This window comes from Carcharodon carcharias, chromosome 16 (genome assembly GCF_017639515.1).
Source record: "Carcharodon carcharias isolate sCarCar2 chromosome 16, sCarCar2.pri, whole genome shotgun sequence".
Lineage (NCBI taxonomy): Eukaryota > Metazoa > Chordata > Chondrichthyes > Lamniformes > Lamnidae > Carcharodon > Carcharodon carcharias.
The window spans coordinates 10,319,757-10,345,412 of NC_054482.1; the positions used below are offsets into that span (position 1 = coordinate 10,319,757).

Genomic DNA, 25,656 nt, shown 5'->3' on the forward strand with positions numbered 1-25,656 from the left:
CACGTATGGAACTGTTCAATCTTCCTATTCTTATGCTCACTTGCATGTGGCACTGGGAGTAATCCTGAGATTACTGCTCTTGAAGTCCTGCTTTTCAGTTTCCTTCCTAACTCCCCAAAATCTGCTTTCAGGACCTCGTCCCTTGTCCTGCTTTTGTCATTGGTCCCAATGTGGGCCACAACCACAGGCTGCTCGCCCTCCCTCAAAAGAATGTCCTGCAGCCGCTTTGTGACATCCTTGACCATGGCACCAGGGAGGCAACATACCACATGTCTATATGAAATGTAATACACTACTGAGGCGTCAGAGAACTCCTGGCCATTGTGGAACTATAACTCAACATCTTCAGGAGGGCACAGAGAAAAAAATTGAAGCAGGGTAAAAAGAACTTTACATCTTTGTAATTTTAAGTCATTACAGTACATTTGAAATATTAGGGTTAAGATTTGTAACTTTATTGGTTTAAAGAAACTCATTGTAGAGACAAGGTTCTGACCTCCACGCTTGTGTTAAAGGCACGATTCACCTTTGCTTTGATGTTTACCACTTGTCCAATGCTGAAAGAAAATGGAAGCATTCAGAATTACTCAAAAAAATCTCTTAAAATCAAATTGTAAGTGCAATGAATTCCTGCTGTCACTAACTTTCTGCAATATTCCTTGTGATATTTCATAATGCCAGCTTATATCACTTTCATGATGTAACCAGCCCCCACATATATTGCTATCAATGTGTAACTAACTCTGGCTTCTATTACTTTTGATCCATATACTCACTGTTATCTTTATCTACGAATCTTACCAACATAGGGTGCCACTGTGGTGTGAGTTGCCCTGACCTGCCATTTTCTTTTCGCTCAATTTTCCCTTCTTTCAGCTAAGGAAATCTTATTTTTCATTTAAAGTATTCATTTTCGAGCAAAGCTATTCTGGTTATTCTATCACTGAGTCTGTCCCTGCTACCTCCACTGAGTTCAGGCCTATCAGTCATTCCCACTCTCAGATCTGTATAGTTCCCATGGCCTCTTAACCCAATGTCCACAAAATTGCAGATGCCAGTCATGGCTCGGTACTAGCATATTTTCCTGAGTTTGAAGGCTCAATTTTCATGGTAATATTTTGAAGACGACCAGGGGAGCTCTCTTTAGTGTCTGGCCAATATTTATCGCTTAACCAATGCCACTAAGACAACCAATCTGACCATTATGATTTGTGAGATTTTCCGATGTGCAAATTGGCTGCTATGTTTCCTACATTACAATAGTAACTGTGTTTCAAAAGTACTTGTGGCTATGGGTACCCGCATGGGCCCCAGTTATGCCTGTCTCTTTATTGGGTGTGTGGAACATTCCTTGTTCCAGTCCTACTCAGGCCCCTTCCCACAACTCTTTCATCGACGATTGCTTCGATGCCGCTTCATGCTCTCGTCTAGATCTGGAAAAATTTATTAATTTTGCTTCCAATTTCTACCCCTCCATCATTTTCACATAGTCCATCACTGACACTTCCCTTCCTTTCCTTAACTTCTCTGTCTCAATTTCTGGTGATAGACTGTCCACCAATATTCATTACAAGCCTGCCGACTCCCACAGCTACCTCAACTACAGCTCCTCACACCCCACTTCCTGTAAGGACTCCATCCCATTCTCTCAGTTCCTTCGCCTCCATCGCATCTGTTCTGATGATGCCACTTTCCAAAACAGTTCCTCTGACATGTCTTCCTTCTTCCTTAACCAAGGTTTTCCACCCACGATAGTTGACAGGGCCCTTAACCGTGTCCGGCCCATCCCCATGCATCCGCCCTCACAACTTCCTCTCCCTCCCAGAACCATGATAGGGTCCCCCTTGTCCTCATTTATCACTCCACCAGCCTCCACGTTCAAAGGATCAGCCTCCGCCATTTACGCCAACTCCAGCATGATGCCACCACAAAACACATCTTCCCTTCACCCACCCTAGCAGCATTCCGCAGGGATCGTTCCCTCCTGGACACCCTGGTCCACTCCTTCATCACCCCCTACACCTCAACCCCCTCCCATGGCACCTTCCCATGCAACCGCAGAAGGTGTAACACCTGCCCCTTTACTTCCCCCCCTCCTCACCGTCCAAGGGCCCAAACACTCCTTTCAAGTGAAGCAGCATTTCACTTGCACTTCCCTCAATTTAGTCTACTGCATTCGCTGCTCCCAATGCGGTCTCCTCTACTTTGGAGAGGCCAAACGCAGATTTGGTGACCGTTTTGCAGAACACCTTGGGTCTGTCCACAAGCATGACTCAGACCTCCCTATCGCTTGTCATTTCAACACAACACCCTGCTTTCATGCCCACATATCCATCCTTGGCCTGCCGCAATATTCCAGTGAAGCTTAACGCAAACTGAGGAACAGCACCTCATCTTCCAACTAGGCACTTAACAGTCTTCCGGACTTAATATTGAGTTCAACAATTTCAGATCATGAACTCTCTCCTCCAAACCCCACCCCCTTTCTGATCCCCCTTTTTCCAATAATTTATAATTTTTTTACAACTATATTTTTTTCTTTTCTCTCCTACTTTTAAATTTATTTCGATCTATTGTTTCATCTCCACCTTTGAGCCCATTTCGATCCATTCCCCCCACCCCACCTGCACTAGGGCCATCTGCCAGTAGCTTGCTTCCCTTAAGGACCCCATGAGCACATCTTTTAGATAATATCACCACCATCAACACCCCTTTGTCCTTTTGTCTATCTCTTCTTGGCCTCCACCTATCACTGGCCCCCTATCGAGCTCTCCTGTCCCACCCCCTTCTACCAGCTTATATTTCATCTCATTTCTACATGTCTTAGTTCTGATGAAGAGTCACACGGACTCGAGACGTCAACTGTATCCCTCTTCGCAGATGCTGTCAGACCTGCTGAGTTTTTCCAGGTATTTTTGTTTTTGTTTCAAAAGTACTTCATTGATTGTAAAGTGCTTTGGATCATCCTGAGGTTGAGAGAGGTGCTACATTTTCTTTCCTTCTTCAGCCACAATTTAGCTTCGAATTACTGAACCCGCAACTTCCCAACCCAACTTGATTATCTTAAATGTTGCCAGCAGCACTTTTGAAATCCTAGCATGTTGCCTCCTACTTCCCCCAAAAAATTAGACGACAAGCAACATTTCAGCAGTGAAATTTGTCTAAGGCAACTATAATAAATAGGCAGGATTGAGAGGCTGCGAGTTTGGGCATTGAAAACTGAAATAAGTACAACTAAAGCCATGAGACCAAAGAGTGGGACTGAGAGGCTGATGATGCAAGTCAGAAGTTAAATGTAGCTCAGGCTCCAAGGGACAGCCTTAAGGCTGTCTTCAGCAAATTGATCAATTTTCCAAAGCTATTGCATTTTAATTAATTTAAAAACTACTTTATTTATTTTAAATGAATGAAGATCGCTTTCAAGAATTTACTAAAATGTATAAAACTGCACTGCCACACCCATCCACCCACTATTACAAATTATTTCTGGCATTTCAGAAAGAAAATTTTAGAAACTTATGATTCCCAAGCAGGCTGAACAATAGCTGGTGTTTGTACTCAAGCACCTATACCTCTCACAAGAAGATACCACTCATAAAAAGATATTTGCGGAATATTGTGTCCAACTCAGCCTCCAATCAACCAGATCTGCTCCACTTCTACCAACTGCCTTTATGATTTTACCTCTAACACCACAGCCATCCAAAATTTAAAGTCCCTGGTCCTATGCCTTCTTGCCCCCATGCCCAATTGTTCTCACCTTTGATAAAATGCCGACCAGTCCAACTCTCTCCTACCCTGACTATGGCTGTGTCTATACCCAATTGCCTTTACCTGACATTTACTACTCTCCCACAATACATTTTCCCCACACTTGCTACTACAAACATTGACCTCTATGCTGCCCTTCATCACCTACGACTCAAAGCATAGGCAAAATGTGCTTGCACACGAACAGGGGAGAGAGCTCATCCTGAGTGGGGCACAGCCAGAGTGGGTATTGGTAATTTGCTGCACAGTGGGAATTCGGTGCACAGTGAGAATTTGGTGCACAGTGAGAATTTGGTGCACAGTGAGAATTTGGTGCATAGGGGTCGAGGTGCTCTTTGCATTTTTTCCTTGCTATCCAACTTCTTAAATCTTCAGAGCGTGGGTCTTGCCCTGCTGTAGCAGTAGAGGCTGCAAGGGAAAGGAGTCACTGATGAGTAGTGGGTAAGGTATTTACTACTTTAATGGCTTATAGTTTAAGGTCTTTTTGTGGTTTATAGTTTGTATATTCTGCAGTAACGAGGATCAGGAAGGAAGAGCCCTAGAGTAATTGACTTAAAAGGTTTAATTTAAAGGGATAAGTCATGGCAGGAGAGCTCAAAGCCGTGGTGTGCTCCATGTGGGAAGCCGGGGACGTTTCCAGAGCCCAGGACGAGCACGTGTGCAGGAAGTGTGTCCAGCTGCAGCTCCTGGAAGATCGGGTTTCAGAGCTGGAACGGCAGCTGGGGACACTGTGGAGCATCCGCGAGTCTGAGAGCATTGTGGATAGCACGTTTAGAGAGGTGGTCACACCGAAGATGAAGGGACTTGAGGAAGGAAGGGAATGGGTGACCACCAGGCAGTCCAAGAGAAACAGGCAGGGAGTTCAGGAGTCCCCTGGGGTCCCGCTCACAAATCGGTATTCCATTTTGAGGCTAATGAGGGCGCTGGTTCCTCCAGGGAGTGCGGACAGAGCCAACCTTCTGGCATCACAAGCAGCCTGTCTGGACAGGAGGGGAGGAAGGGAGGAAGAACAATAGTAACAAGGGACTTATAGTCAGAGGAACAAATAGGTGCTACTGTGGACGTCAACGTGACTCCAAGATGGTATGTTGCCTCCCTGGTGCCAGGGTCCGGGATGTCACTGAACGGCTGCAGGGCATCCTGAAGGGGGAGAGTGATAAGAGGTCATGGTACATGTTGGTACCAATGACACAGGTAGAAAGAGGGATTGGGTCTTGCATCAAGAATTCAGGGAGTTAGGCAGTAGACTAAAAAGCAAAACCTCTCAGGTTGTAATCTCTGGATTACTCCCAGTGCCATGTGCTAGCGAGCTCAGAAATAGGAGACTAGCACAGATGAATATGTGGTTTAAGAGTTGGTGCAGGAGGGAGGGTTTTAGATTTCTGGATCACTGGGACTGTTTCTGGGGAAGGTGGGACCTGTACAAGCGGGACGGCCTACATCTGAACCAGAGTGGGACTAACATCCTTGTGGGCAGGTTTGCATGTGCTGTTGGGAGGAGTTTAAGCTAATTCAGCAGGGGGAGGGGACACAGAATGTTAGCAGAATAGGGACACATCATAATACAGTAAAACAATCAAGTCAGAAGGAGTACAGCTGCATTTTTCCTTGCTAATCAACTTTTTAAATCTTCAGAGCATGGGTCTTGCCCTGCTGCAGCAGTAGAGGCTACAAGGGAAAGGAATCACTGATGAGTAGTGGGTAAGGTATTTACTACTTTAATGGCTTATAGTTTAAGGTCTTTTTGTGAGATTTCAGTGATATATTCAGTGATTTCAACTTTCCCAACATTAATTGGGATAGACAGTGTTAGAGGCTTGGACGGAGTGGATTTCTTGAAATGTGTACAGGAGAACTTTTTAGATCAATATGTAGAGGGTCCAACAAGGGAGTAAGGCAAGGCTGCATGGCCTCTACTTTAATGCCAGGAGTATTACAGATAAAATGGATGAGTTAAAGGTGAGGATTGACACATGGAATTGTGATATAGTAGCCATCACTGAGATGTGGTTGAGGGAAGGGCAGGATTGGCAGCTCAGCGTTCCGGGATATAGAATCTTCAGGTGAGACAGGGGAGGGGGTAAAAGAGGAGGAGGCATGGCATTATTAGTTAAGGAGTCAGTTACTGCAGTAAGGAGAGATGATATCTTGGAGGGGGCATCGAATGAAGCTTTGTGGGTAGAGCTTAGGAATAAAAAAGGGGCAGCCACATTGTTAGGTGTTTATTATAGACTCCCAGATAGTCAGCGGGAAATTGAGGAGCAAATGTGTGCCCAATTTGTGGAGGTGTGTAAAAACAATAACGATAGGGTAATTATATAAGGTGATTTCAACTTTCCCAACATTAATTGGGATAGACAGTGTTAGGGGCTTGCATGGAGTGGATTTCTTGAAATGTGTACAGGAGAACTTTTTAGGTCAATATGTAGAGGGTCCAACAAGGGATGGCGCACTGCTGGACCTAATTCTGGGGAATGAAGCCAGACAGGTGGCTGAGGTGGGGGAGCATTTTAGCGATAACAACCACAACATGGTACAGTTTAAGTTTGTTATGGACAAAGAAATCAACAAGTTACAAAAACATGTTCTGGATTGTGGAGAGTGGATTTTAGCAAAATAAGACAGGATCTGGCCAAGGTAGAGTGGGAACAGCTACTTGTGGGAAAATCTACAGCGGAACAGTGGGAGGTGTTCAAAAAGGAAACGGGGAGGGTACAGGCTCAACATGTTCCCTCTAGGGTGATAGGAAGGAGTAACAAGCCCAGAGAACCATGTATTCAGGTTACGATGAGAAGGAAAAGAGAGGCTTTTTAGCAGGTACAAGGAAAGCAAATCAGTGGAGTACAGAAAGTGCAGGGTGGAGCTTAAGAAAGCAATTAGGAGAGCAAAGAGGGGATATGAGAAAGCTCTGGCTGGTAAAAGTAGGGAAAATCCCAAGATATTCTATAAGGATATCAATGGGAAGAGGATAACCAGGGAAAAAGTAGGGCCCATAAGGGACCAAGGGGGCAATCTATGGGTGGAGCCAGAGGACAGCGTTAGAGTGTTGAATGAATACTTCACATCCGTCTTCACCCAAGAGAATGAGGATGAAGGTATCGAACTCGGGGAGAGAGACTGCGAGGTTCTTAAGCAAATTGATATAGGGAGTGACAAGGTATTGGAGGTGTTGGCAGGCTTAAAAGTGGACAAATCTCTAGGTCCAGATGATTTGTGTCCCAGACTGCTGAGGGAGGCAAGGGAGGAGATCGCAGGGGCTCTGACCCAAATTTTTAATTCTTTTCTGGCCATGGGGGAGCCTTAGGACTGGAGAACAGTTAATGTGGTTCCGTTATTTAAGAAGGGTTGTAGAGATAAGCCAGGGAACTACAGGCCAGTGAGTCTCACGTCAGTGGTAGGGAAACTATTGGAGAAAGTTCTGAAGGAGAGTATCTACCTCCACTTGGAGAGGCAAGGTTTGATCAAGGATAGTTAGCATGGCTTTCTCAGAGGGAGGTCATGCCTAACAAATTTGATTGGTTTTTTTGAGGAGGTGATCAGGTGTGTAGATGAGGGTAGTGTAGTTGATGTAGTTTACATGGATTTCAGCAAAGCCTTTGACAAGGTCCCACATAGGAGACTTATAAAGAAGGCAAATGCACATGGGATACAGGGTAATTTGATAAGGTGGATTCAAAATTGGCTTAGTTGTAGGAGGCAGAGGTTGATGACAGAAGGATGCTTTCATGAAGGGAAACCAATGTCCAGTGGCGTACCTACCACAGGGATCTGTGCTCGGTCCCCGTTGTCATTTATAAAAACGACATAGGTGACTACGTGGGGGGTAGGATTAGTAAGTTTGCGGATGATACAAAGATTGGCCGGGTGGTTAACAGTGAGGTTGAGTGTCTTGGGCTACAGGAAGAGATAGACGGGATGGTCAAATGGGCAGATAAGTGGCAGATGGAATTTAATCCTGAAAAGTGTGAGGGATACACTTTGGAAGGAGTAATTTCACAAGGAAGTATTCAATGAACGGCATGACACTAGGAAGTTCTGAGGAACAAAGAGACCTTGGCGTGTGTGTCCATAGATCTCTGTAGGCAGAGGGGCATGTTAGTGGGGTGGTGAAAAAGGCATATGGGACACTTGCCTTTATCAATCGAGGCATAGATTACAAAAGTAGGGAGGTCATGATGGAGTTGTATAGAACCTTAATGAGGCTACGGCTGGAGTACTGTGTGCAGTCCTGGTCGCCACATTATAGGAAGGATGTGATTGCACTGGAGGGGGTGCAGGGGAGATTCACCAGGATGTTGCCTGGAATGAAACATTTAAGTTATGAAGAGAGGTTGGATAGACTTGGGTTGTTTTCGTTAGCACAGAGAAGACTGAGGGGGGCGACCTGATTGAGATGTACAAGATTATGAGGGGCATGGACAGGGTGGATAGGGAGCAGCTGTTCCCCTTAGTTGAAGGGTCAGTCACAAGGGGACATAAGCTCAAGGTGAGGGGCAGGAGGTTTAGAGGGGGATGTAAGGAAAAACCTTTTTACCCAGAGGGTGGTGACAGTCTGGAATGCACTGCCTGGGAGGGTGGTAGAGGCGGGTTGCCTCACATCCTTTAAAAAGTACCTGGATGAGCACTTGGCACATCATAACATTCAAGGCTATGGGATTCTGTGCAAGTGCTGGTAAGTGGGATTATGTAGGTAGGTCAGGTGTTTCTCACATGTCAGTGCAGACTCGATGGGCTGAAGGGCCTCTTCTGCACTGTGATTCTGTGTGAAAATAAAGGAAGAATCAGAACAGTAGAGAGGCCAGAATCAAAAGAAAAACAAACACAAGTGCACAAGAGAGAAACAAAGAGGAACGAGCAACATGACAGAAGAGGAAATAGAGATTTCATTTTCCAACTTGCCATGCAAATACCACAGGAGATCTGGTATAACAAAACAACTTAATGTAATTTTGCCATACAATGTATGCTGTACATCATCCAGATTTACTAAAAAAAATTACATGGACATTATTTAACATAATGAAAATCAAGTTCAGCACACTTCTGTCAATACCAAACTGCACAACTTTCAGCTACCTCATGAACCTAAAACTCACTGAACAGCCCAGCTGAAAAGAAAATAAATACTTACATTTATACACCTTTTACCACCTCAGAATGTCCCAAAACGCTTTACAGCCAAAGTATTTGAAGTATAGTTTCTGTTGTAATGTAAGGAAATGTGGCAGCCAATTTGCACGCTGCAAGTTATAATTATATTTACCATATAATTATTGAACAATTTAAATTAGAATAAGTTATTAAGGCTTGAATCTTATTTTCAGACATTCATAGATCACGCCACAACTCGTCCAATTCATACTTTACTCTTATGTGTGGAATGGACTACTGAAATGCTAATTTACAAGATGTGCACACACCAACAGCAGCAAATTTACACCATACCATGTGTTAGAAGCTTTCACAGCAATAGGAGCTATGAGTCAGCATTGTGTACTTTACAAATCCACTGGGAGACTGCTTATACGTGGACTCTACACCGCATGCTGGCACCACAAAGGCTGCTTTGTCCAGCTTGCTGACAGAGAAGAACAGCAAAGTGCATTCTAAACCATGGACTGCTCATTGGTTTGGTTGGGGGTGTTACACATTTGTGTCTTTTCTACCTTTCAGCTTTTGTGTCTTAAATCACTCTCCTAGGTGAGCTCCAACTCATGCACGCATGCAAAGGTGTAACCCCAGGCCCATTCAGAAGTGAATCGACCAGCTGTGGATGCATTCTTCATTTCAAAAGGTGTGAATGTAAACTTGTGATGGCAACACACTAGGTACATTTTTAAAACAAACCATATTTTCCCACAATTATAAGAATGCAATCATAGATACAATAGAATGGAGGCAAGTGGAATCACTACCTGAGTGTATGCTCAAAGTCAATGTCATCCACTGAGACAGTAACACAGGGGCAGTTTGCATGCCTTTCCGCTTCAGGTGGTGGGGGGAAAACAAAAGAGAAATAACATTATATCAAGACAATATATTACATTTAAAACCCAAGAATAAAACATTAATCTTTTGTAGGAATATCAGGATATTACCCTGCATCAGAATATTTTATCTCCATTGAACAATCATGGCTTGACCCTGGATACCACAACAGTTTTCTGCAGCTTGACATTCCAGAAATCGACAATGTCTAAAACCTCCTTGAGGAAGTAATGAACTTGTGATTCTCAAGCCAGTGTTTGTACATAAGAATGTTATGCACTATACAGTCTATCAAAAATATAGGCAGCAGTATTGACGCTAAGATCATAAATTAATTAATTCTCTTATCACATCTCCAGAGTTATAAGTATGAAGACTCTGAGACTTAATATACTATATAAAAGTCTGCTGGCCTGGATATGATCAGAATGCAAGAGCAAAGCTGATGTCAGTTATCAGCCAAATACCCTCACTATGGTTTGATATAATTGACATAATTTACAATTACTCATGGAGGCTTTGATATGGGTGACTATGTATATGAGATGCAACATGAAGGTGGAATCCAAAGACAAATTAGAAGTCAAGGCAGTGTTATGACTTGGTTAGGGACTAGTAGCTTTTTGTTTAAAGTAGACCAAGTTTGAAAGCCCAGTTGTCCACAAGGAAAATAAAGCCACAAAATTCCACAGATTTAAACAAACAAAATAAACTTTACTATACAAAGTCAAAAAAGTAAAACAATTTACAATATCCATCTTATACCCATAAGGTAGACATGAAATAACGGGCAAACTATGGTCAAACACACCACACTGCACATTAAATAGCAGATACAACCAAGAAAGATTCTATGGTTTTCTCAGCAACCCACCCAGACATTAGTGACCACCTTGAGTCACAAAATTTCATTAAAATTCTGTCTCACTCACGAGGGGCTTCAAGTCCTCATTTTCAAAGATCAAGCATCTAAATTCCCTCAAAAGCTGCTTCAGCTTGAACTCCCTCAATGACTGCTCACCTCCTGGTGGTTCAATCTCCCGGTGGTTCAATCTCTTCTCCTGAGGCTGCTTGCCATGGGATTTACAAAGCTGCATTCCCGCCTCTATCTACCAGCACACTTCTAACTCTTGCGTAGACCGCTAGCTTCACTAAGCTGGCACTGCCCCGGGTTTCTCCAAATTCCAGCCTCCTGGCAGCATCAAGTTATAAATGGCTCCCAGAGCTTTTCTGAGCCCCAACTGCCTGGCACAGAACCACTGACCTTCCCACATTCCCAGCTCCCTAGGTCTTCACTTTAACTGCCTGGAGTCTGTATCAGCTCCCAGACTTCTTTCTGAGTTGTGAACCACACAAGGTCCAAACTGCAACTAACTCCCTCTCCCAGCAAACACACAGATAAACTGAAACTAAAGAACCTTCTTAAGCTACACCTATCTCAGTGATGGCGTAGCCTTTCATGGTTCACTGAATACTTTTAAACTAATTTAGCTCTAACTCGCAAAACAAAACATCTCTCTGGGCTGCACTTCTTTGCAAGAAGTGTGGGCACCACATCTCCAGCTAAGTAAGCCCACCTGCTGTTTTCTATGACAACAGAGCGTAAAACATCTTTGAAAAAAAGATATTCATTCATAACTTTCCACTATGTTAAAATATAAGTCCTTTTTATGACAGGGCAATAAAAATGTCAATCATCCCGACCCTTTAAAGTTTTAATAGCTGAAACTGAAAGTACTTGAAATCTCTTTAACTTGTGCAAATAAGCATTGTAAAAATTGACAGCAGAGATCAGATAGCCAGAGCTGTCAATCAAGCAAAGTTTTATCTGAGGCTCAGGTATTTTAGTACCCTAATTGATGCCTGTGCACTCAACCAAGAATACATGAGGAGGCTTGGCTGAAAGCCCAGAAACCCATTAGTCTGTTGAAACACCTGAATCCCAGAGAAAAAAATTGCTTGATTTGACAACTCTGGCTCTCTGATCTCTGTTGTCAATCACACAATATTTATTTACACAAGATAAAGAGGTTTCAAGTGGTTGCAGTTTCAGCTATAGAAACTTCAAAAGGGTCAAGATAATTGACACTTTTATTATCCTGAAGAGATTTTTTTTAAACATTGAGGAATGTTATAATGAATTAGTTATTTTTAAAAGCTTTTTTTTTACACATCTTATTGTCACAAGAGGGTCATTGGTTCTATGCAGTGTGTAGTGTGCCTATGGAAGTGCCATAGCTTGGCATAGGGGGCATGAAGGTGACCTTTGAACTTACCTTTTAAAAGGTTTCCTCATGCAAACTATGGCTCATGACATTTCTGATAGGCTGTGAACCACAGCTCTTTAAAAAGTTGGCCCAACTACATGAAAATTGCAGAGAAGTAGGACATGCCTATCTCCACAACAAAGCCGGTCAGGTTGGGAGCGTCAGCCGCACTCTTAAAAGACCCTAATGAAAATCTTAAGCCCAGGCATGGGGTGGGAATCCCAGAATCAGGTCCCGGCTGCCATTTTTAAAGGGCTCCTGAGTCATCCCGACTCGATGAAAATCCAAGCTTTAATTTCTAAGATCATTACAGCCAGCCATCAAAAGAAACCTCATCCCATCAGCTGAAGTTGAATACAAACTAATATCCCAAAAAGTAATAGGGCTGTGTCTAACCCATGCATCAGCCAATCCTACATGAATGAAGTGGACTACTTCCTTGATGTATATACATTGCTTTATCAGAATATTCACCATCTGCATAAGGATTAAAATTTACATACTGGAGACCCCCAAGAACCTGAAAGAAGGTAGTATTAAACAAAGACACACTTTCTTCCTCTCTCTTAATTTAGTAGAGCCTAAATAGCCTTGGCACTAGCCCACAGCTGAATCTTAAACCTCATATCCTAGCTACTTAAACAGTCCACTGCCTTCCTCCACAGCAAATGTGGCAGAGACTCCTGAGCCACACCAGGCAAGGTTTAACACAGTTGACCATCAGAGTAAATCATCGTCTTATGAGACGGAAGGCAGCCTACCTATTTACAACTTTTGCAACATTGCCTACCTTTGCTCTTATCTTAGTCACATTGCCACTCCTTCATCATCTCTAGTCAATTTTCCCTACACAATTGTCCTTTTTGTTCCTCCAACCGCAAACCACCATAAACATTAAATCAAGCAAATCTCTGCACCCACCCTGTACCAAATCCGCTTACCACCATGTTCTCATTGCCCACACTGACTCCCCATCCCTCGACATATCAAATTTAAACTTCCATCTACAAAGCTCTCCACAGCCCTGCCTCACCCTGATTCCTTCTGTTAAACTCCATTAATCATATGTTGAGGAAAGAATGAGTCAGAAGCCAGCCTGTACCTTAAGACAGGTTTATTTCCAAGACTGCAGAGTAAATACACAGACTCTTCCAGTTCCCTCTGCCCACCACCCTGTGTGAACACATTTTTATTCTCTTGTAATGAAGTCTTAATACTTCCCCAATTGGGGACAGCTGCTCTTAATTACCAACTTAAAGCATATATTGCAACACAATTCCAGCATTAACAGATTCGCTTCTAAGGAAAAAACAAGTGCATTTTCTTTTCACAACAAAAAAATGAAGACAGAAATAAATCACACATTTTCAAAACTAATACTGCTAACAATTTTTTTTCACTACAAGCATTCCTTTTGGTGAACCGATCTGATAACTAATGGCTTGTATTTTTTCACTGGAGCTTAGAGGATTCCTTTTTCTCCACCATTTGTTTTAGACTTGCGGTATCAATTCATAATCGTTTTTCCACTCTCAATCTCTGTGCAGTGTATGTTATCCCAAAGGGATCGATTGTCAATGTAACATTCTACTGGGACATTTCCTTTGTCATTTCCCCATGTAGTATTTCCCCTAACGTTTTAGGTAAAAAGAATGCCATGTCAACCGCCTCTACTCCTGCGAGAGTCTCTGCAGCTAGGATGCTCTCAACCTTATTTTCTTGACTTTGCAAGCCAAGAGAGAACACTTCCCATTTTCACCCACAAGCAATAGTATGAAACCCAGTGCACTGGAAAACTCACCAAAAGAGTTTGTGTGAGAGGCATCGCTGAACTCAATCAATTTTATATCCTTAGGGTCACCCAAAGATGGAAATTTCAGTGCATATTTCACCATCTTTTTAAAATGCTTTGTTTGCCTGTAAGATGTCCTGGACCTTGGGCTGTTTCATTACAGTGCTCAGTTCGAGAATGTCTAAACTTGCATCTGGCCTCATCTGTGTGCCCAGCCAATTTAATTGTCCAATTAGACTTTGCTGCTGCTCTGCCTCATCTTTGAAAGCAACTGCATCTTGATTTTTTGCGAGGACCTGGCCCAACTGACTGTGATGGGGATAACACTTTCTAAATACGAGTGTTGGTGCAAAGTAACCTCAGACCCATACTATTTTGTGATCATGTGAGCTGACCCCCATTTGGGACCCCTGAAAACTACCAAAATCCCTCCAACTATCCAACTCCTTCTGTTTAGCTCTGTATCCCCCTAACTTGTTAGCCATTACAAAAATCTCTCGGTCATAGGGATTCCTGTTTCTGCTCTTTTGTCGTAATGATTCAGCATGAATCACTCTACTATGTTGGCTAGTCAAGCTGCAACCCCTCCTTGCTTGTTGAAGTCTTTCCCGTCTCCTACTGTTAGATCCCCTGTATACCTTGTCTGAGGCCCTATCCATCGTACGCAAATGTCTCTTCACCCAGGATTCATCGTCTGACCCACATTGATGGAATTAAAAAGATAAAAACGGCAAATGTTGAAAATAAGCAATAAAAACAGAAAATTCTCTCAAAATATTTATTAACTAGTCTTTTTTTTGGCATTGGGAGATGGAGTGCAGTACTAGAAATTACCCTGAAAGTTGCTGGATTGTCATAAAGATCTAATTGGTTCATTAATGTCCTTTAGAAAAAGAGGCCTTGACATCCCTACCCAATCTTGCCCCAATGCCACACTATTCAGGGTTGGTTCTTAATACCACAGAGCAATTTGGGATGGGCACTAAATTGGTTGGCAAGTTGTAACTAGTGGAGTGCCACAGGGATCAGTGCTGGGGCCTCCAATATTTATAATCTATATCAATGACTCAGATGAAGGGACCAAAGGTATGGTTTCTAAATTTGCCAATGACACCAAGATAGGTAAGAATGTAAATTGTGAGAAGGACACAAAAGAGTCCACAAAGGGATTTAGATAGGTGAAGTGAGTGGGCAAAAAATTGGCAGATGGAGTATATGTGGGAAAATGTGAACTCATTCACTTTGGCAGGAAGAATAGAAAAGTAATATATTATTTAAATGGAGAGAGATTGCAAAACTCTGCAGTACAGAGCGATTGGAGTGTCTGGTAGATGAATCACAAAAAGTTAGTATTCAGGTACAGCAAGTGATTAGGAAGGCAAATGGAATGTTGTCATTTATTGCAAGGAGAATGGAACATAAAAGTACAGAAATTTTACTGCAGCTGTTCAGGGAATTAGTGAGACCAAATCTGGAGTACTGATCTCCTTACTTGAGAAGGGATATAATTGCATTAGAAGCAGTTCAGAGAAGGTTCACTTGACTGATTCCTGGGATGAAGGGGTTATCTTATGAGGAAAAGGTGGACAGTTTGGGCCTGCATCCATTGGAAAACTAGAAGATTGAGAGGTGATCTTATTGAAACATATAAGATCCTGACAGGATTTGACAGGGTGGATGCTGAGAGATGCTTCCCTTTGTGGGGGAGCCTTGAACTTGGGGACACAGTTTAAAAATAAGGGGTCTTCTACTTAAGATGGTGATCAGAAGAAATGTTTTCACTCAGACAGTTGTCAGTCTGTGGAATTCTCTTTCTCAGAGAGAAGTGACAGTCACTATAGTCCCAGAGGACCATAGGCTCCTTTCTCATTAGAGAGACATGACTGGTGGTGAGCTTAACTTGAGGGCCACCACATCTCAGGTGGGATGTGAGGTTGAGAAGGCGGGGCCTTTATGGATGACCTTAGCTGGTACGGGAATTGAATCCATGCTGTTGGCGTCACTCTGCAGCACAGACCTGTATGCAGCACCATAACACTGGGAGTGGAAAGGTAAGAGAGGAATAGAAGAGAGCGAACAGAGTGCATATTTGAATACCACACGCTGTTAAGCTACTGGCCAAGCACTTGGTGTTGCTCAACTGTTATTGAATTTTCCCTAACTTTGATGCATTGAAATTGGCCAGCCCAGACAAAGCCTGACTTGCATAAAAATGAACATATAATGAGTCATTCCACAACATGAATCATTGGAACAACTCCAGGTATCACAGATATGAAATAGCAGGTTCCCCAGAAAGGATAGCACACCATGGAAGAGGAGGCCATTTGGCCCACCTTGCCTATCCCAAATCTTTGATAGAGCTCTCCAATTTGTCCCATTTCCCTGATCTTTCCCCATAGCCCAGCAAAATTTTCACTTTTCAAATATTGTACATATGCAATTCCCTTTTGAAGGTTACTATTGGATCTTCTCCCATCACTCTTTCAGGCAATGAATTCTAGATCATAACAACCATACAGCAAAGATATCTCCTACTTTTAAATAATGCAGCAAAGAGTAACCTTGAACTGTTTGATGGTGCCAAAGTTCATTTTTGCTGAGACAGAAAGTAAAGAAATGAGTTTGATCGAAACAGCATTTGGCAGCAGTGTTATAAACCTGCTGGAGGAATTCGGGGTTGTGCAGATTTTGCCATTTTAAAATTAGGCAGCTTGATTGCAATGTTAATTAAGTAGATTGTGCTCCTTTAATTGAGGGAGCAACTTCAAAGTGAATAAATCAATCCCAAGTAAGTATTCTAGCAGGATGGTCAAAGAGGAGGCGCAGTTCAATGTAGAAACTGCACATGATAAATGGCAACATTTTAAATGAAGTAGAAGAAAAGAAGGATCTTCTGAAGTGCATAAATATACAAGTCATTCAAGGGAGTAGCACAAGTCAACTGTGGCACAAACAGAATTCTTATCTAGAGGTACAGAAAACAAAAGTAAGGAGGTAACATTAAATTTGTACAAGATCTTAGGGCACATTTAGTTTATTGCATACGGCTTTAGGAATCCCATTAAAGCAAGGATAGAAAAACAATGGAAAAAGTGCAGTGAAGGCTCATGAGCATGTTACCAGGGATGAGGGGTAACAGTCACAAAGAGAGGCTGGAGAAACTGGAGTTGGAAATTTAAGGGTGGCCTGATAGAGATCTTTAAGAATATAAAAGGATGTGACAGGATAAACGATAACAACAATAGAATGTTACTTGGCAAGATGGTAACAAATTTAAGATAATCACAATTAAAAGGAAGTGTTTATTTTTACACAGAGAGAGGCTTCCTGGAATGAGAAATGTTCTGCCACAAATCATTATTGAAGCAGAATCTATAAATTCTTCAAAAAGGTCATATCATTTCTTCAGAAAACGTATATATGAGGAACAAGCAGGATCTTTGATTTATTGCATAATGTCTTTGGTGAAGAAAATACTGGCAGAGATTTGATGGGTCAAATGGATTCTCTTAAGCTGTAAATATTCTGTGATTTTATAAGTATTTTAACTCAAGATCATCCTTTTCCTTTATAGGCAGCTGTCAATGTGATCGTCTACAAAATCAGATTTGGCAAATAATGCAGCTCACCAGATAGACAGGCTGTAGTGTCCATCCATTTCAGTAGTTGCCCTACGCTCAGGTCTCCACGGTGGTCGGCGTGACAAGGCAGAACAAGCTGACTCATTTTTACTTCCGTTAGGTTTATGTATACATCCCCGTTTTCCAAAATAAAGAGGGGCTCCTCGAGTATCTCCAATTCTTTGGTGTCTGCCATCATTAATACAAGAATCCTAGGAAAGGGGCAAAATTTGCAGGATCAACTAGGTTTCAGGAAAATATACAAAAGTGAGGCACAACAATAATAGTATTCCAGGATCCTAGCAACAGGAGACCACAATCATTAATTCCAAGTGATTACAGAGGGCAGCAGCACTTGAAGTTCACATGTTCACCATCAGATCGTTTCATTTGCCATAATCTTGTGTTTGTTAAATTGAGAAATGTGTTTGAAGGGCAATGGCCCCAGGTGCACACCACCACCAGGTATGAAACTAGGGTAGGAAAAAAGGTGAAGTGAATCAAGAAATAGGAGTAATCAGGTGTTTTAAAAGCCTTTAGATTGTTGAAAGAAGGTTGGAGGAGGAACGTCAGAAATTTCACAGGTTACAAGTCTTGGGAAAGAATGAATCAGAGGAAGGGACCATGGGAACTGCTTTGATTTCAACATTTGTGAGGCCACATGCAGCATTCAGAATGGTGTAATTGCAGCTTTGGCTGAATGAGAGAAAACAGTATCAGAGGAGCAATGACCACATGCCACATAATGTTTTTATTACTAAGAATTTGGCTGTTCAGTTTGTTGACGACTGGGAGTGGAGTTTCTGAATAAATACCATGATAAATTTATTTTATTTTTTAAAAAAGTACACACCTGAAACTACATGGCTGTCACTACAGCACTAGTAAGGTTTGGAACTTCCTACCTGATAGCACTATGGAAGTACCCACACTATATAGATTGCAGTGGTTCGGTAAGAAAACTCAGTCTCACCTTCTTAAAGGCAACAAGGGATAGGTAATAAATCAGCTTGTCAGTCTTCTTCTTTCATATGGCTTTAGAAGCAGAAGCTGTCATCACAGTTTTAATGTCAAGTTCCCTAACCAGACCAATGCCCTGCTGGAGAGCAAGTGTAACTCCAGGATGTCGCCCTCAAACTTAAGTCGGGGGCCAAGATGTCTTTATGTGCTCCATGATTTGGTCAGGGTTTCCGCAGTCATAGCCAGGTGAGGTTTTGAGGTGCCACTTGTACATCAGGTGGCCACATCAGCCATGTCCAATCCGTATTCTATTGAGGGTTGTCCACCTGCTCCAGCAGTGATTGAAGTCTGGTTGTTGAGATGTTGGGTTGGTGTTTATTATAAGGGTGTTTTCTGCCCAAACCTTCCTCCATGTTTCATCAGTGTTATGGAGTTGGAGATATTCGATTTGTGTGCAGAGGGAGTTTTGTAGAGCCATATGGTAAGGTGTGGCATTTTGAAATTCTCTATAAATAGGGAGGTCCAAGTTGCTGCTTATAGGAGTTATTTCTTTGTGTCTTGCTGCATCCTGTCGAATGGAGGGAGGGGCGATATTTGACAGGATTGGTAACCAGTGAACTGGAATTGATCTCAGAGTTCCGGAGATTATCCTCATTACTGAGTGAAGTTGTGTGTCATGAGTTTAATGTGACAACTTGAGGCCCATACAGGTACACAGTACTCAGCTGTTGAGAAGACCAGAGCTATGGCAGAAGCACAAAGGATGGTGGTTTTTGCATCCCAGTTTGTGCTGGCGAGCTTGCGGATGATATTCACTCATGTCTTTTTGGCAGTCTTTCAGAAGTGGTGATGGTAAGTTAGGGAGCAGTCAAGGGTCACTCCAAGATAGTTGGGAATCGGGTCATGCATACATTTTCTCCACAGAGGTGACATTTAGTGTTGTGTGGAATGCAGAGATGATGGACTTGTATGGGTTTGGTTGCAGTTTCCACTTGGCAGAAATATTCAGCCATTTTGGACAGGTCAGAGTTTAGCGTGGCTTCCATATCCTGTAAAGATTTTGCCTGAATTGTTAAAGCAAAATCGTCAGCGTAAATAAATTTTTGTGATGATGTGGTGGGCATGTCACTTATGTCGATGTTAAAAAGTATCTGTGCCAGGACTCTGCCCTGTGGGAGACCATTATTGAGAGTTCCTGGAGGGCTGACCTTGTCTTGAAGGTAGACCTTCATCCTTGTGTTGCCCAGAAATATCCGCAGCAGCTGGACTATTTTGGCACACGGCAGCAGCAGGGACAGTTTGAACATTAGTCCATGTTTTCACACAGTAACATAGACTGAGGAAAGATCTATGAAAGTGGTTCTAGTCTTGAGCTTGCAATAAAAAACAGTCTCAGTGTTTGTGGCGATAGCAAGGACTTGTTCACAGCAACTCCACTGGGGCCTAAAGCCAGATTGCTCTTGGAGAAAGGATGAGTTGGTAATAGGGCCTTTCTTAAAAGACTGAGCCACTCCAGGAGCTTATAGTTGTACAGAGCAGTGAAAAGGGCCTGTAGCTTCCAGGGTCATCTGCTAGCTTTCCTGGATTTGGCAGGGCTATTACCATCACCTCACGCCAGATTCTCCACCACAGCTGAAAACAGTGCAAGTAGCCATTGTTTTGCCAGTGGGCCAAACGGTACAGGAAGTCTGATGTAATACTATCTTTCCTGGCAGCCTTTCCCTTTTTTATGGTTGCTAGGCCAGCACCTAGTTTCACGAGGGTAAAGTCATCTGACAGTGAGGAAGATTCTGGACAACTCGCCTTTGCTTCTCTGAGTTTTTTCTTGACCTCCTGTTTGTGTTGTTTACCGAGGGATCCCTTTGAGTTGACCAGTAGCTTGGCAGCTTCAGCATTTGTACTAACTTGTGGGTTAGCAGCCTCTGCTGGATTTGATGCATCAAGTTTCCTCAGGAGGTTCCAGGCCTGATGGCTTGAGTACGTAAAATCCATGGATTCCACGTAGTCCAGCTGGCTTTGTTGTTTGTGATTGCTCAAAGATTCAAGTAGTGCTGTGGCTGTTGCTGGATCTCCAGTTTGTTGATATTGTTGAAAGAGCGCTTCACACTTAGGGCTCCAGTGGGGGATGTACTGCGCTTTGAAACCTCGAGGGCTGTTCTCCTTTGCTGCAGCAAAAAGCAGGGCCATTAATCAATTTTACTGTTTTGGTGTCAGGGGGACGTGGTGAATGGTTTTCTCCACCTCAGCAGTAAACCCAAGCCAGTTTACCTCATGGAAGCTCCATCTTGGCACTTGTTCTGATGACATGACAGGGATTTCAATCCCCACATGGCCAATAATTGACCTATATTGATTGTGTGGGTAGACTGGGAGGACAGTTCTGGACTGGCGTAAAGGGACACTTTCAACATGTGATGAGACAATGGTGAGGTCAGAATTATATTTCCTCTCCCACCTTGTTGATCAGATGGTAGCGCTATGTTTAGCATCATACACAAGGTGAACATGCTGTGCCAACATTGAATCTGTCAGAGGTTCCCCATTGTTATCATTTGAATAATAGCCCTATTCCATATGGTGACTGTTGAATCTCCCACATATATGGTTGGGTGTTGAGGGGGTGGGAGAGCTGGATTAGGTCATTCTTCATTAGTGGGTTTATAGACATGATAACCGTCAGCTTGCCAAGCTTGATAACTGCTACAGGAGGTACCTCTATGTTCCATGCTTGGGATTGTAATGTAGTTAGTAATTTAATCTTTCACATAAATCCCCAGGCCATATTTTGCATGGTGTAAGGTTCTGGCAGGTTTACAGCCATAGATCGTGTCATTACATACTTGCTCATCGTTAGCACCATATGTTTCATGTAATGTGAGGGCATCAATGCTATTTGTTCTTGGCATCCTCTCCAGTCACATTTGGCCCATGAGAGGCCTTTAACATTCAGGTCGACAGATTCATGTTCCAGAGTCCAATCTTCGGAATGCTTGGCCTTGAGAAGGGTTATGGTGATCACTTTGATTTTTAGGTTTGCTCCGTTAACCAGGAGACCTGTAAGCAGTGTTCAGTTGCCATTTCAATGACATAAGTGACAGTGAATTCGAGAGTTCAAGAATCCACTTGACAGGGTGGGCCACTGATGTCAGTGATGCCCACATACTGAAAATAAATACCAACAACTTGTATTTATAAAATTCCATTAGTGTGCTAAGAAACCCCAACGCACTGCACAGGAATGTTATCAAGCAAAATTTGATGTTGTGCCATATAAGGAGATATGAGGGCAGATGACCAAAAATTCAAAGAGGTAAGTTTTAGGGAACATCTGAAAGGTGGCAAGAGAGACAGAGAGACTGAAGTTTAGGGAGGGAATTCCAAAGAAATTCCAAAGCTGCCTTGGCAGCTGAAGGATTGGTTGTCAATTGTACGGCGATTACTTTTTTAATTCGCTCATGGGATCTGAGTGCCACATGCAAGACCACTCTATACTGGTGGCGGAGGAAGTGAATGTTTAAGGTAGTGGATAGATGCGGATCGAGTGGACTACTTTGTCCTCGATGGTGTCGAGCTTCTTGAATGTTAAAATCAGGATGCTCAAGATGTCTAACTAGAGGAGCGCAGATATTTCAAGTGGTTTGTAGGGCTGGAGGACATTACAGAGATAGGGAGGAACAATGCCATGGAGGGGTTTGAAAACAAGGATGAGAATGTCAAAATCAAGGCAGTGCTTAACTAAATATAGATCAGCAAGGGTGATGGATGAACAGGACTTTTTAAAAAATACATTCTTAGGATATGGCAAGGCCAGAATTTATTGCCCATTCCTAATTGCATTTGAGAAGGTGATGGTGAGTCACCTTCTTAAACTGCTGCAGTTCATGTGGTGTAGGTACAAACACAGTGCTGTTAGGAAAGGAGTTCCAGCATTTTGAGCCAGTGAGTGACAATGAAAGAATAGTGATATAGTTCCAAGTCAGGGTGCTGTGTGATGTGGAGAGGAACTTGAAATTGGTGGTGTTCTCAGGCATCTGTTGCTCTTGTCCTTCTAGATGATAGAGGTTGCAGGTATGGTAGGTGCTACGAAGAAGCATGGGTGAATTGCTGCAGTGCATCTTGTAGAAGGTACTCAATGCTGACACTTTGTGTCAGTGGTGGTAGGAGTGAATGTTCAAGATGATGGATCAAGGGTCAAGATATTTTTTTCCCCCCCAAAGGGTTTTTGATATTTTCTCAAGTCTAGGGATACCTTTCTGATTTTCAGAGGCTCATTTTTCATTCTCACCAGCTTCTTTATCAGGTGATGCAGTCACGTAGTAACATTACCTTCTGTATTTAATGTTGATTTTTCTAAGGTTTCTTTCTTTAGATAGATAAGATAGCACTATATTATATATATATAAATAAATATTTTAATTTGGAATCTATAAATAGGATGTTTTTGTTAATTTATTATAAATAAATCTCCCATACTCCATTTCCAAAATGAAAATTCTAACCACATGGCACAAGGTAACTTAGGAATGAGTCTCACATCTGCAGCCCCCTTTCAAAAATTAATTACAAGTGATTAGCACTCTCCAGCATTCTTTGGTTTTGTTCTGCCAATTACAGATTTCTTTCCCCTTGACACTTCTGTTTGAATTGAGTGCAGTTGAGTCTATCAGCAGCAAACACAGGAGAGAAACAGCCTGTGATTGGAGGAGCAGCTCCTTACAGATTCTATCACTCGCACATACGGGGATGACTTTTCTCTCGTTCCCTCTGACTCCCTGTGCTCTTGATGCCACAGTATCTTTATGGCTGGTTCAGTTCAATTTCTGATCAATGGCTAAGCCCAGGGTGTTGATGCTGGGGAAATCAGTGATGGTGATGTCATTGAGTGTCAAGAGCAAATGGTTAGATTCATCTTGTTGGATCTGGTCATTGCCTGGCATCTATATGGCGTGAATATTACTTGCTACTTATGAGCCCAAACCTGAATGTTTTGCTGTATGCGGGCATGGAATGCTTCAGTATCTGAGGACTTGTGAATTGTATGGAACACTGCGTGCAATCCTCTACAAACATCCCCACTTCTGACTTATGTTGAGGGAAGATCATTGATGAAGCAGCTGAAAGTGGTTGGGCAAGGACACTATCCGGAGGAACTCCTGCAGTGATGTCCTGGAGCTGAGATGATTAACCGCCAAAAACCACATCCATCTTCCTTTATGTCAGGTATGACTCCAACCTCAGCAGAGAAGTTAGCCCCCCCACCCCAATTCCCACTGACTTCAATTTTACTAGGGCTCCTTGGTGTAACACTTGGTCAAATGCTGCATTGATGTCAAGGGTTAGATGCCCTCACCTCTGGAATAAGCTCTTCTGTCCATGCTTGGACCAAGGCTGTAATTAGGCCTGGAGCTGAGTGGCCCTGGCAAAATCCAAATTGAGCATTGGTGAGCAGGTTATCGCTGTGTAAGTGCCCCTTGATAGCACTGTCGACAACACTTTCCATCATTTTGCTGATGATTGAGAAGAGATTGAGGGGTTTGATTTGTCCTGCTTTTGGTGGACAGGTCACACTTGGGCAATTTTCCACATTGTTGGATAGATGCCAGTGCTGTAGCTGTATTGGCTAAGGGTATGACAAGGAGTGGAGCACAAGTCTTCAATTTTACAGGTGGGATGTTGTCAGGGACTATAGCCTTTGTTGTATCCAGTGCCTTCAGCTGTTTCTTGATATCACATGGACTGAATTGAATTGGCTGAAAACTCGCATTTATGATGCTGCACACCTCAGGAGGAGGCCGAGATGGATTATCCTCTAGGCACTTCTGGTTGAAGATGGTGGCAAATGCTTCCACCTTGTCTTTTGCACAGATGTGCTGGGTTCTCCTGTCATTGAGGATGGAGGTGCTCGTGGAGCCTCCTCCTCCTCCGGTTAGTTGCTTGATTGTCCACCACCATTCATAACTTGATGCGGCAGGACTACAGAGTTTTGTTCTGATCCATTGGTTCTGGGATTGCTTAGCTCCGTCTATCACGTGCTGCTTCCACTGTTTAGCATACAGCGTTGTAGCTTCACCAGGTGAGCACCACATTTTTAGCTACGCCTGGTGTTGCTCCTGGCATGTTCGCATACACTCCTCATTGAACCAGATGGCAAGTTAGGATACGAGCAACAGAATTTTGGATGAGCGCAGGTTTACAGAGGGTAGAAGATGGAGGTCCAACCAGGAGTGCATTGGAATAGTCAAGTCTAGAGGTAACAAAAGCATGGATGAAGGTTTCAGTAGCAAAGGAGCTGAGGCAGGAGCAGTTGGTTTTTTGAACAGAACAGATTTGAGAACGGTTCCAGGGATGAGGTTCTTCAGTTACAAGGAGAGATTGGATGTGCTGGGGTTAGAGAGAAGATCAAGAGTAGATTTGGTAGAGATGTTGAAAATCATGAGGCATCTGGACAGAGTATGTAGAGGGAAACTGTTCCCTTTGGCAGACAAATCAAGAGCCAGAGGGCATAGATTTAATGTAACTGGCGAAAGAACGAAAGGTGACATGAGAAAACACAGAGTGGTTAGGAGCTGGAATATACACCTGAGAGGGGGGGCGGGGCAGATTCAACTGTGGCTTCCAAAAGGGAATTGGAAAAGCACCTGCAGATGGAGAAAGGGCAGGGATGGAACTAGCTGAATTGCTCTTGCAGAAAGCCAGTACAGACTCAAGTAGCCAAATGGCCACCTTCTGTGCTATAACCAATCCACAATTCTATGATGATGCCACGAACATGTAATTATGATATTACAGATTTTAAGGACAACGCTTTTAAAGGCACATTTCCATTTTCAAACCTGTACATTAAGTTTAAAAACATTTTCAAAATGCAAGCACGGACAAACGACATACAGACATTAGGAGCAAGAGTAGGCCACTCGGCCCCTCGAGCCTGCTCTGCCATTCAATAAGGTCATGGCTGATCCGATTTCTCCACATTCCTGCCTACCCACTATAACCTTTCACCCCCTTGCTAATCAAGAATCTATCTACCTCTGCCTTAAAAAGATTCAAAGACTCCGCTTCCACCGCCTTTTGAGGAAGAGACTTACGACCATCTGTGAGAAAAAATGTCTCCGCATTTCTGTCTTAATTGGGCAACCCCTTGTTTTAAACAGTGAACCCTGGTCCTAGATTCTCCCACAAGAGGAAACTTTCTTTCCACGTCCACCCTGACAAGCCCCCTCAGGATCTTATATGTTTCAATCAAGTTGTCTCT

General features: G+C 42.9%; 1 protein-coding gene across 3 annotated transcripts in view; it reads right to left on the reverse strand.

Annotated features, from left to right (window-relative positions):
- Positions 1 to 25,656, reverse strand: part of acot11a (acyl-CoA thioesterase 11a) — a 107,097-nt gene that overhangs the window by 65,064 nt on the left and 16,377 nt on the right. For all 3 annotated transcript variants that reach the window (XM_041208123.1, XM_041208121.1, XM_041208122.1), the window contains exons 3-5: positions 17,451 to 17,653; positions 9,687 to 9,756; positions 497 to 557 (exon numbers count right to left, since the gene is read on the reverse strand). In XM_041208123.1, the coding sequence (XP_041064057.1) occupies positions 497 to 557; positions 9,687 to 9,756; positions 17,451 to 17,640 (321 nt within the window). In that variant the 5' untranslated portion in view covers positions 17,641 to 17,653. The remainder of the gene's footprint in view (positions 1 to 496; positions 558 to 9,686; positions 9,757 to 17,450; positions 17,654 to 25,656) is intronic.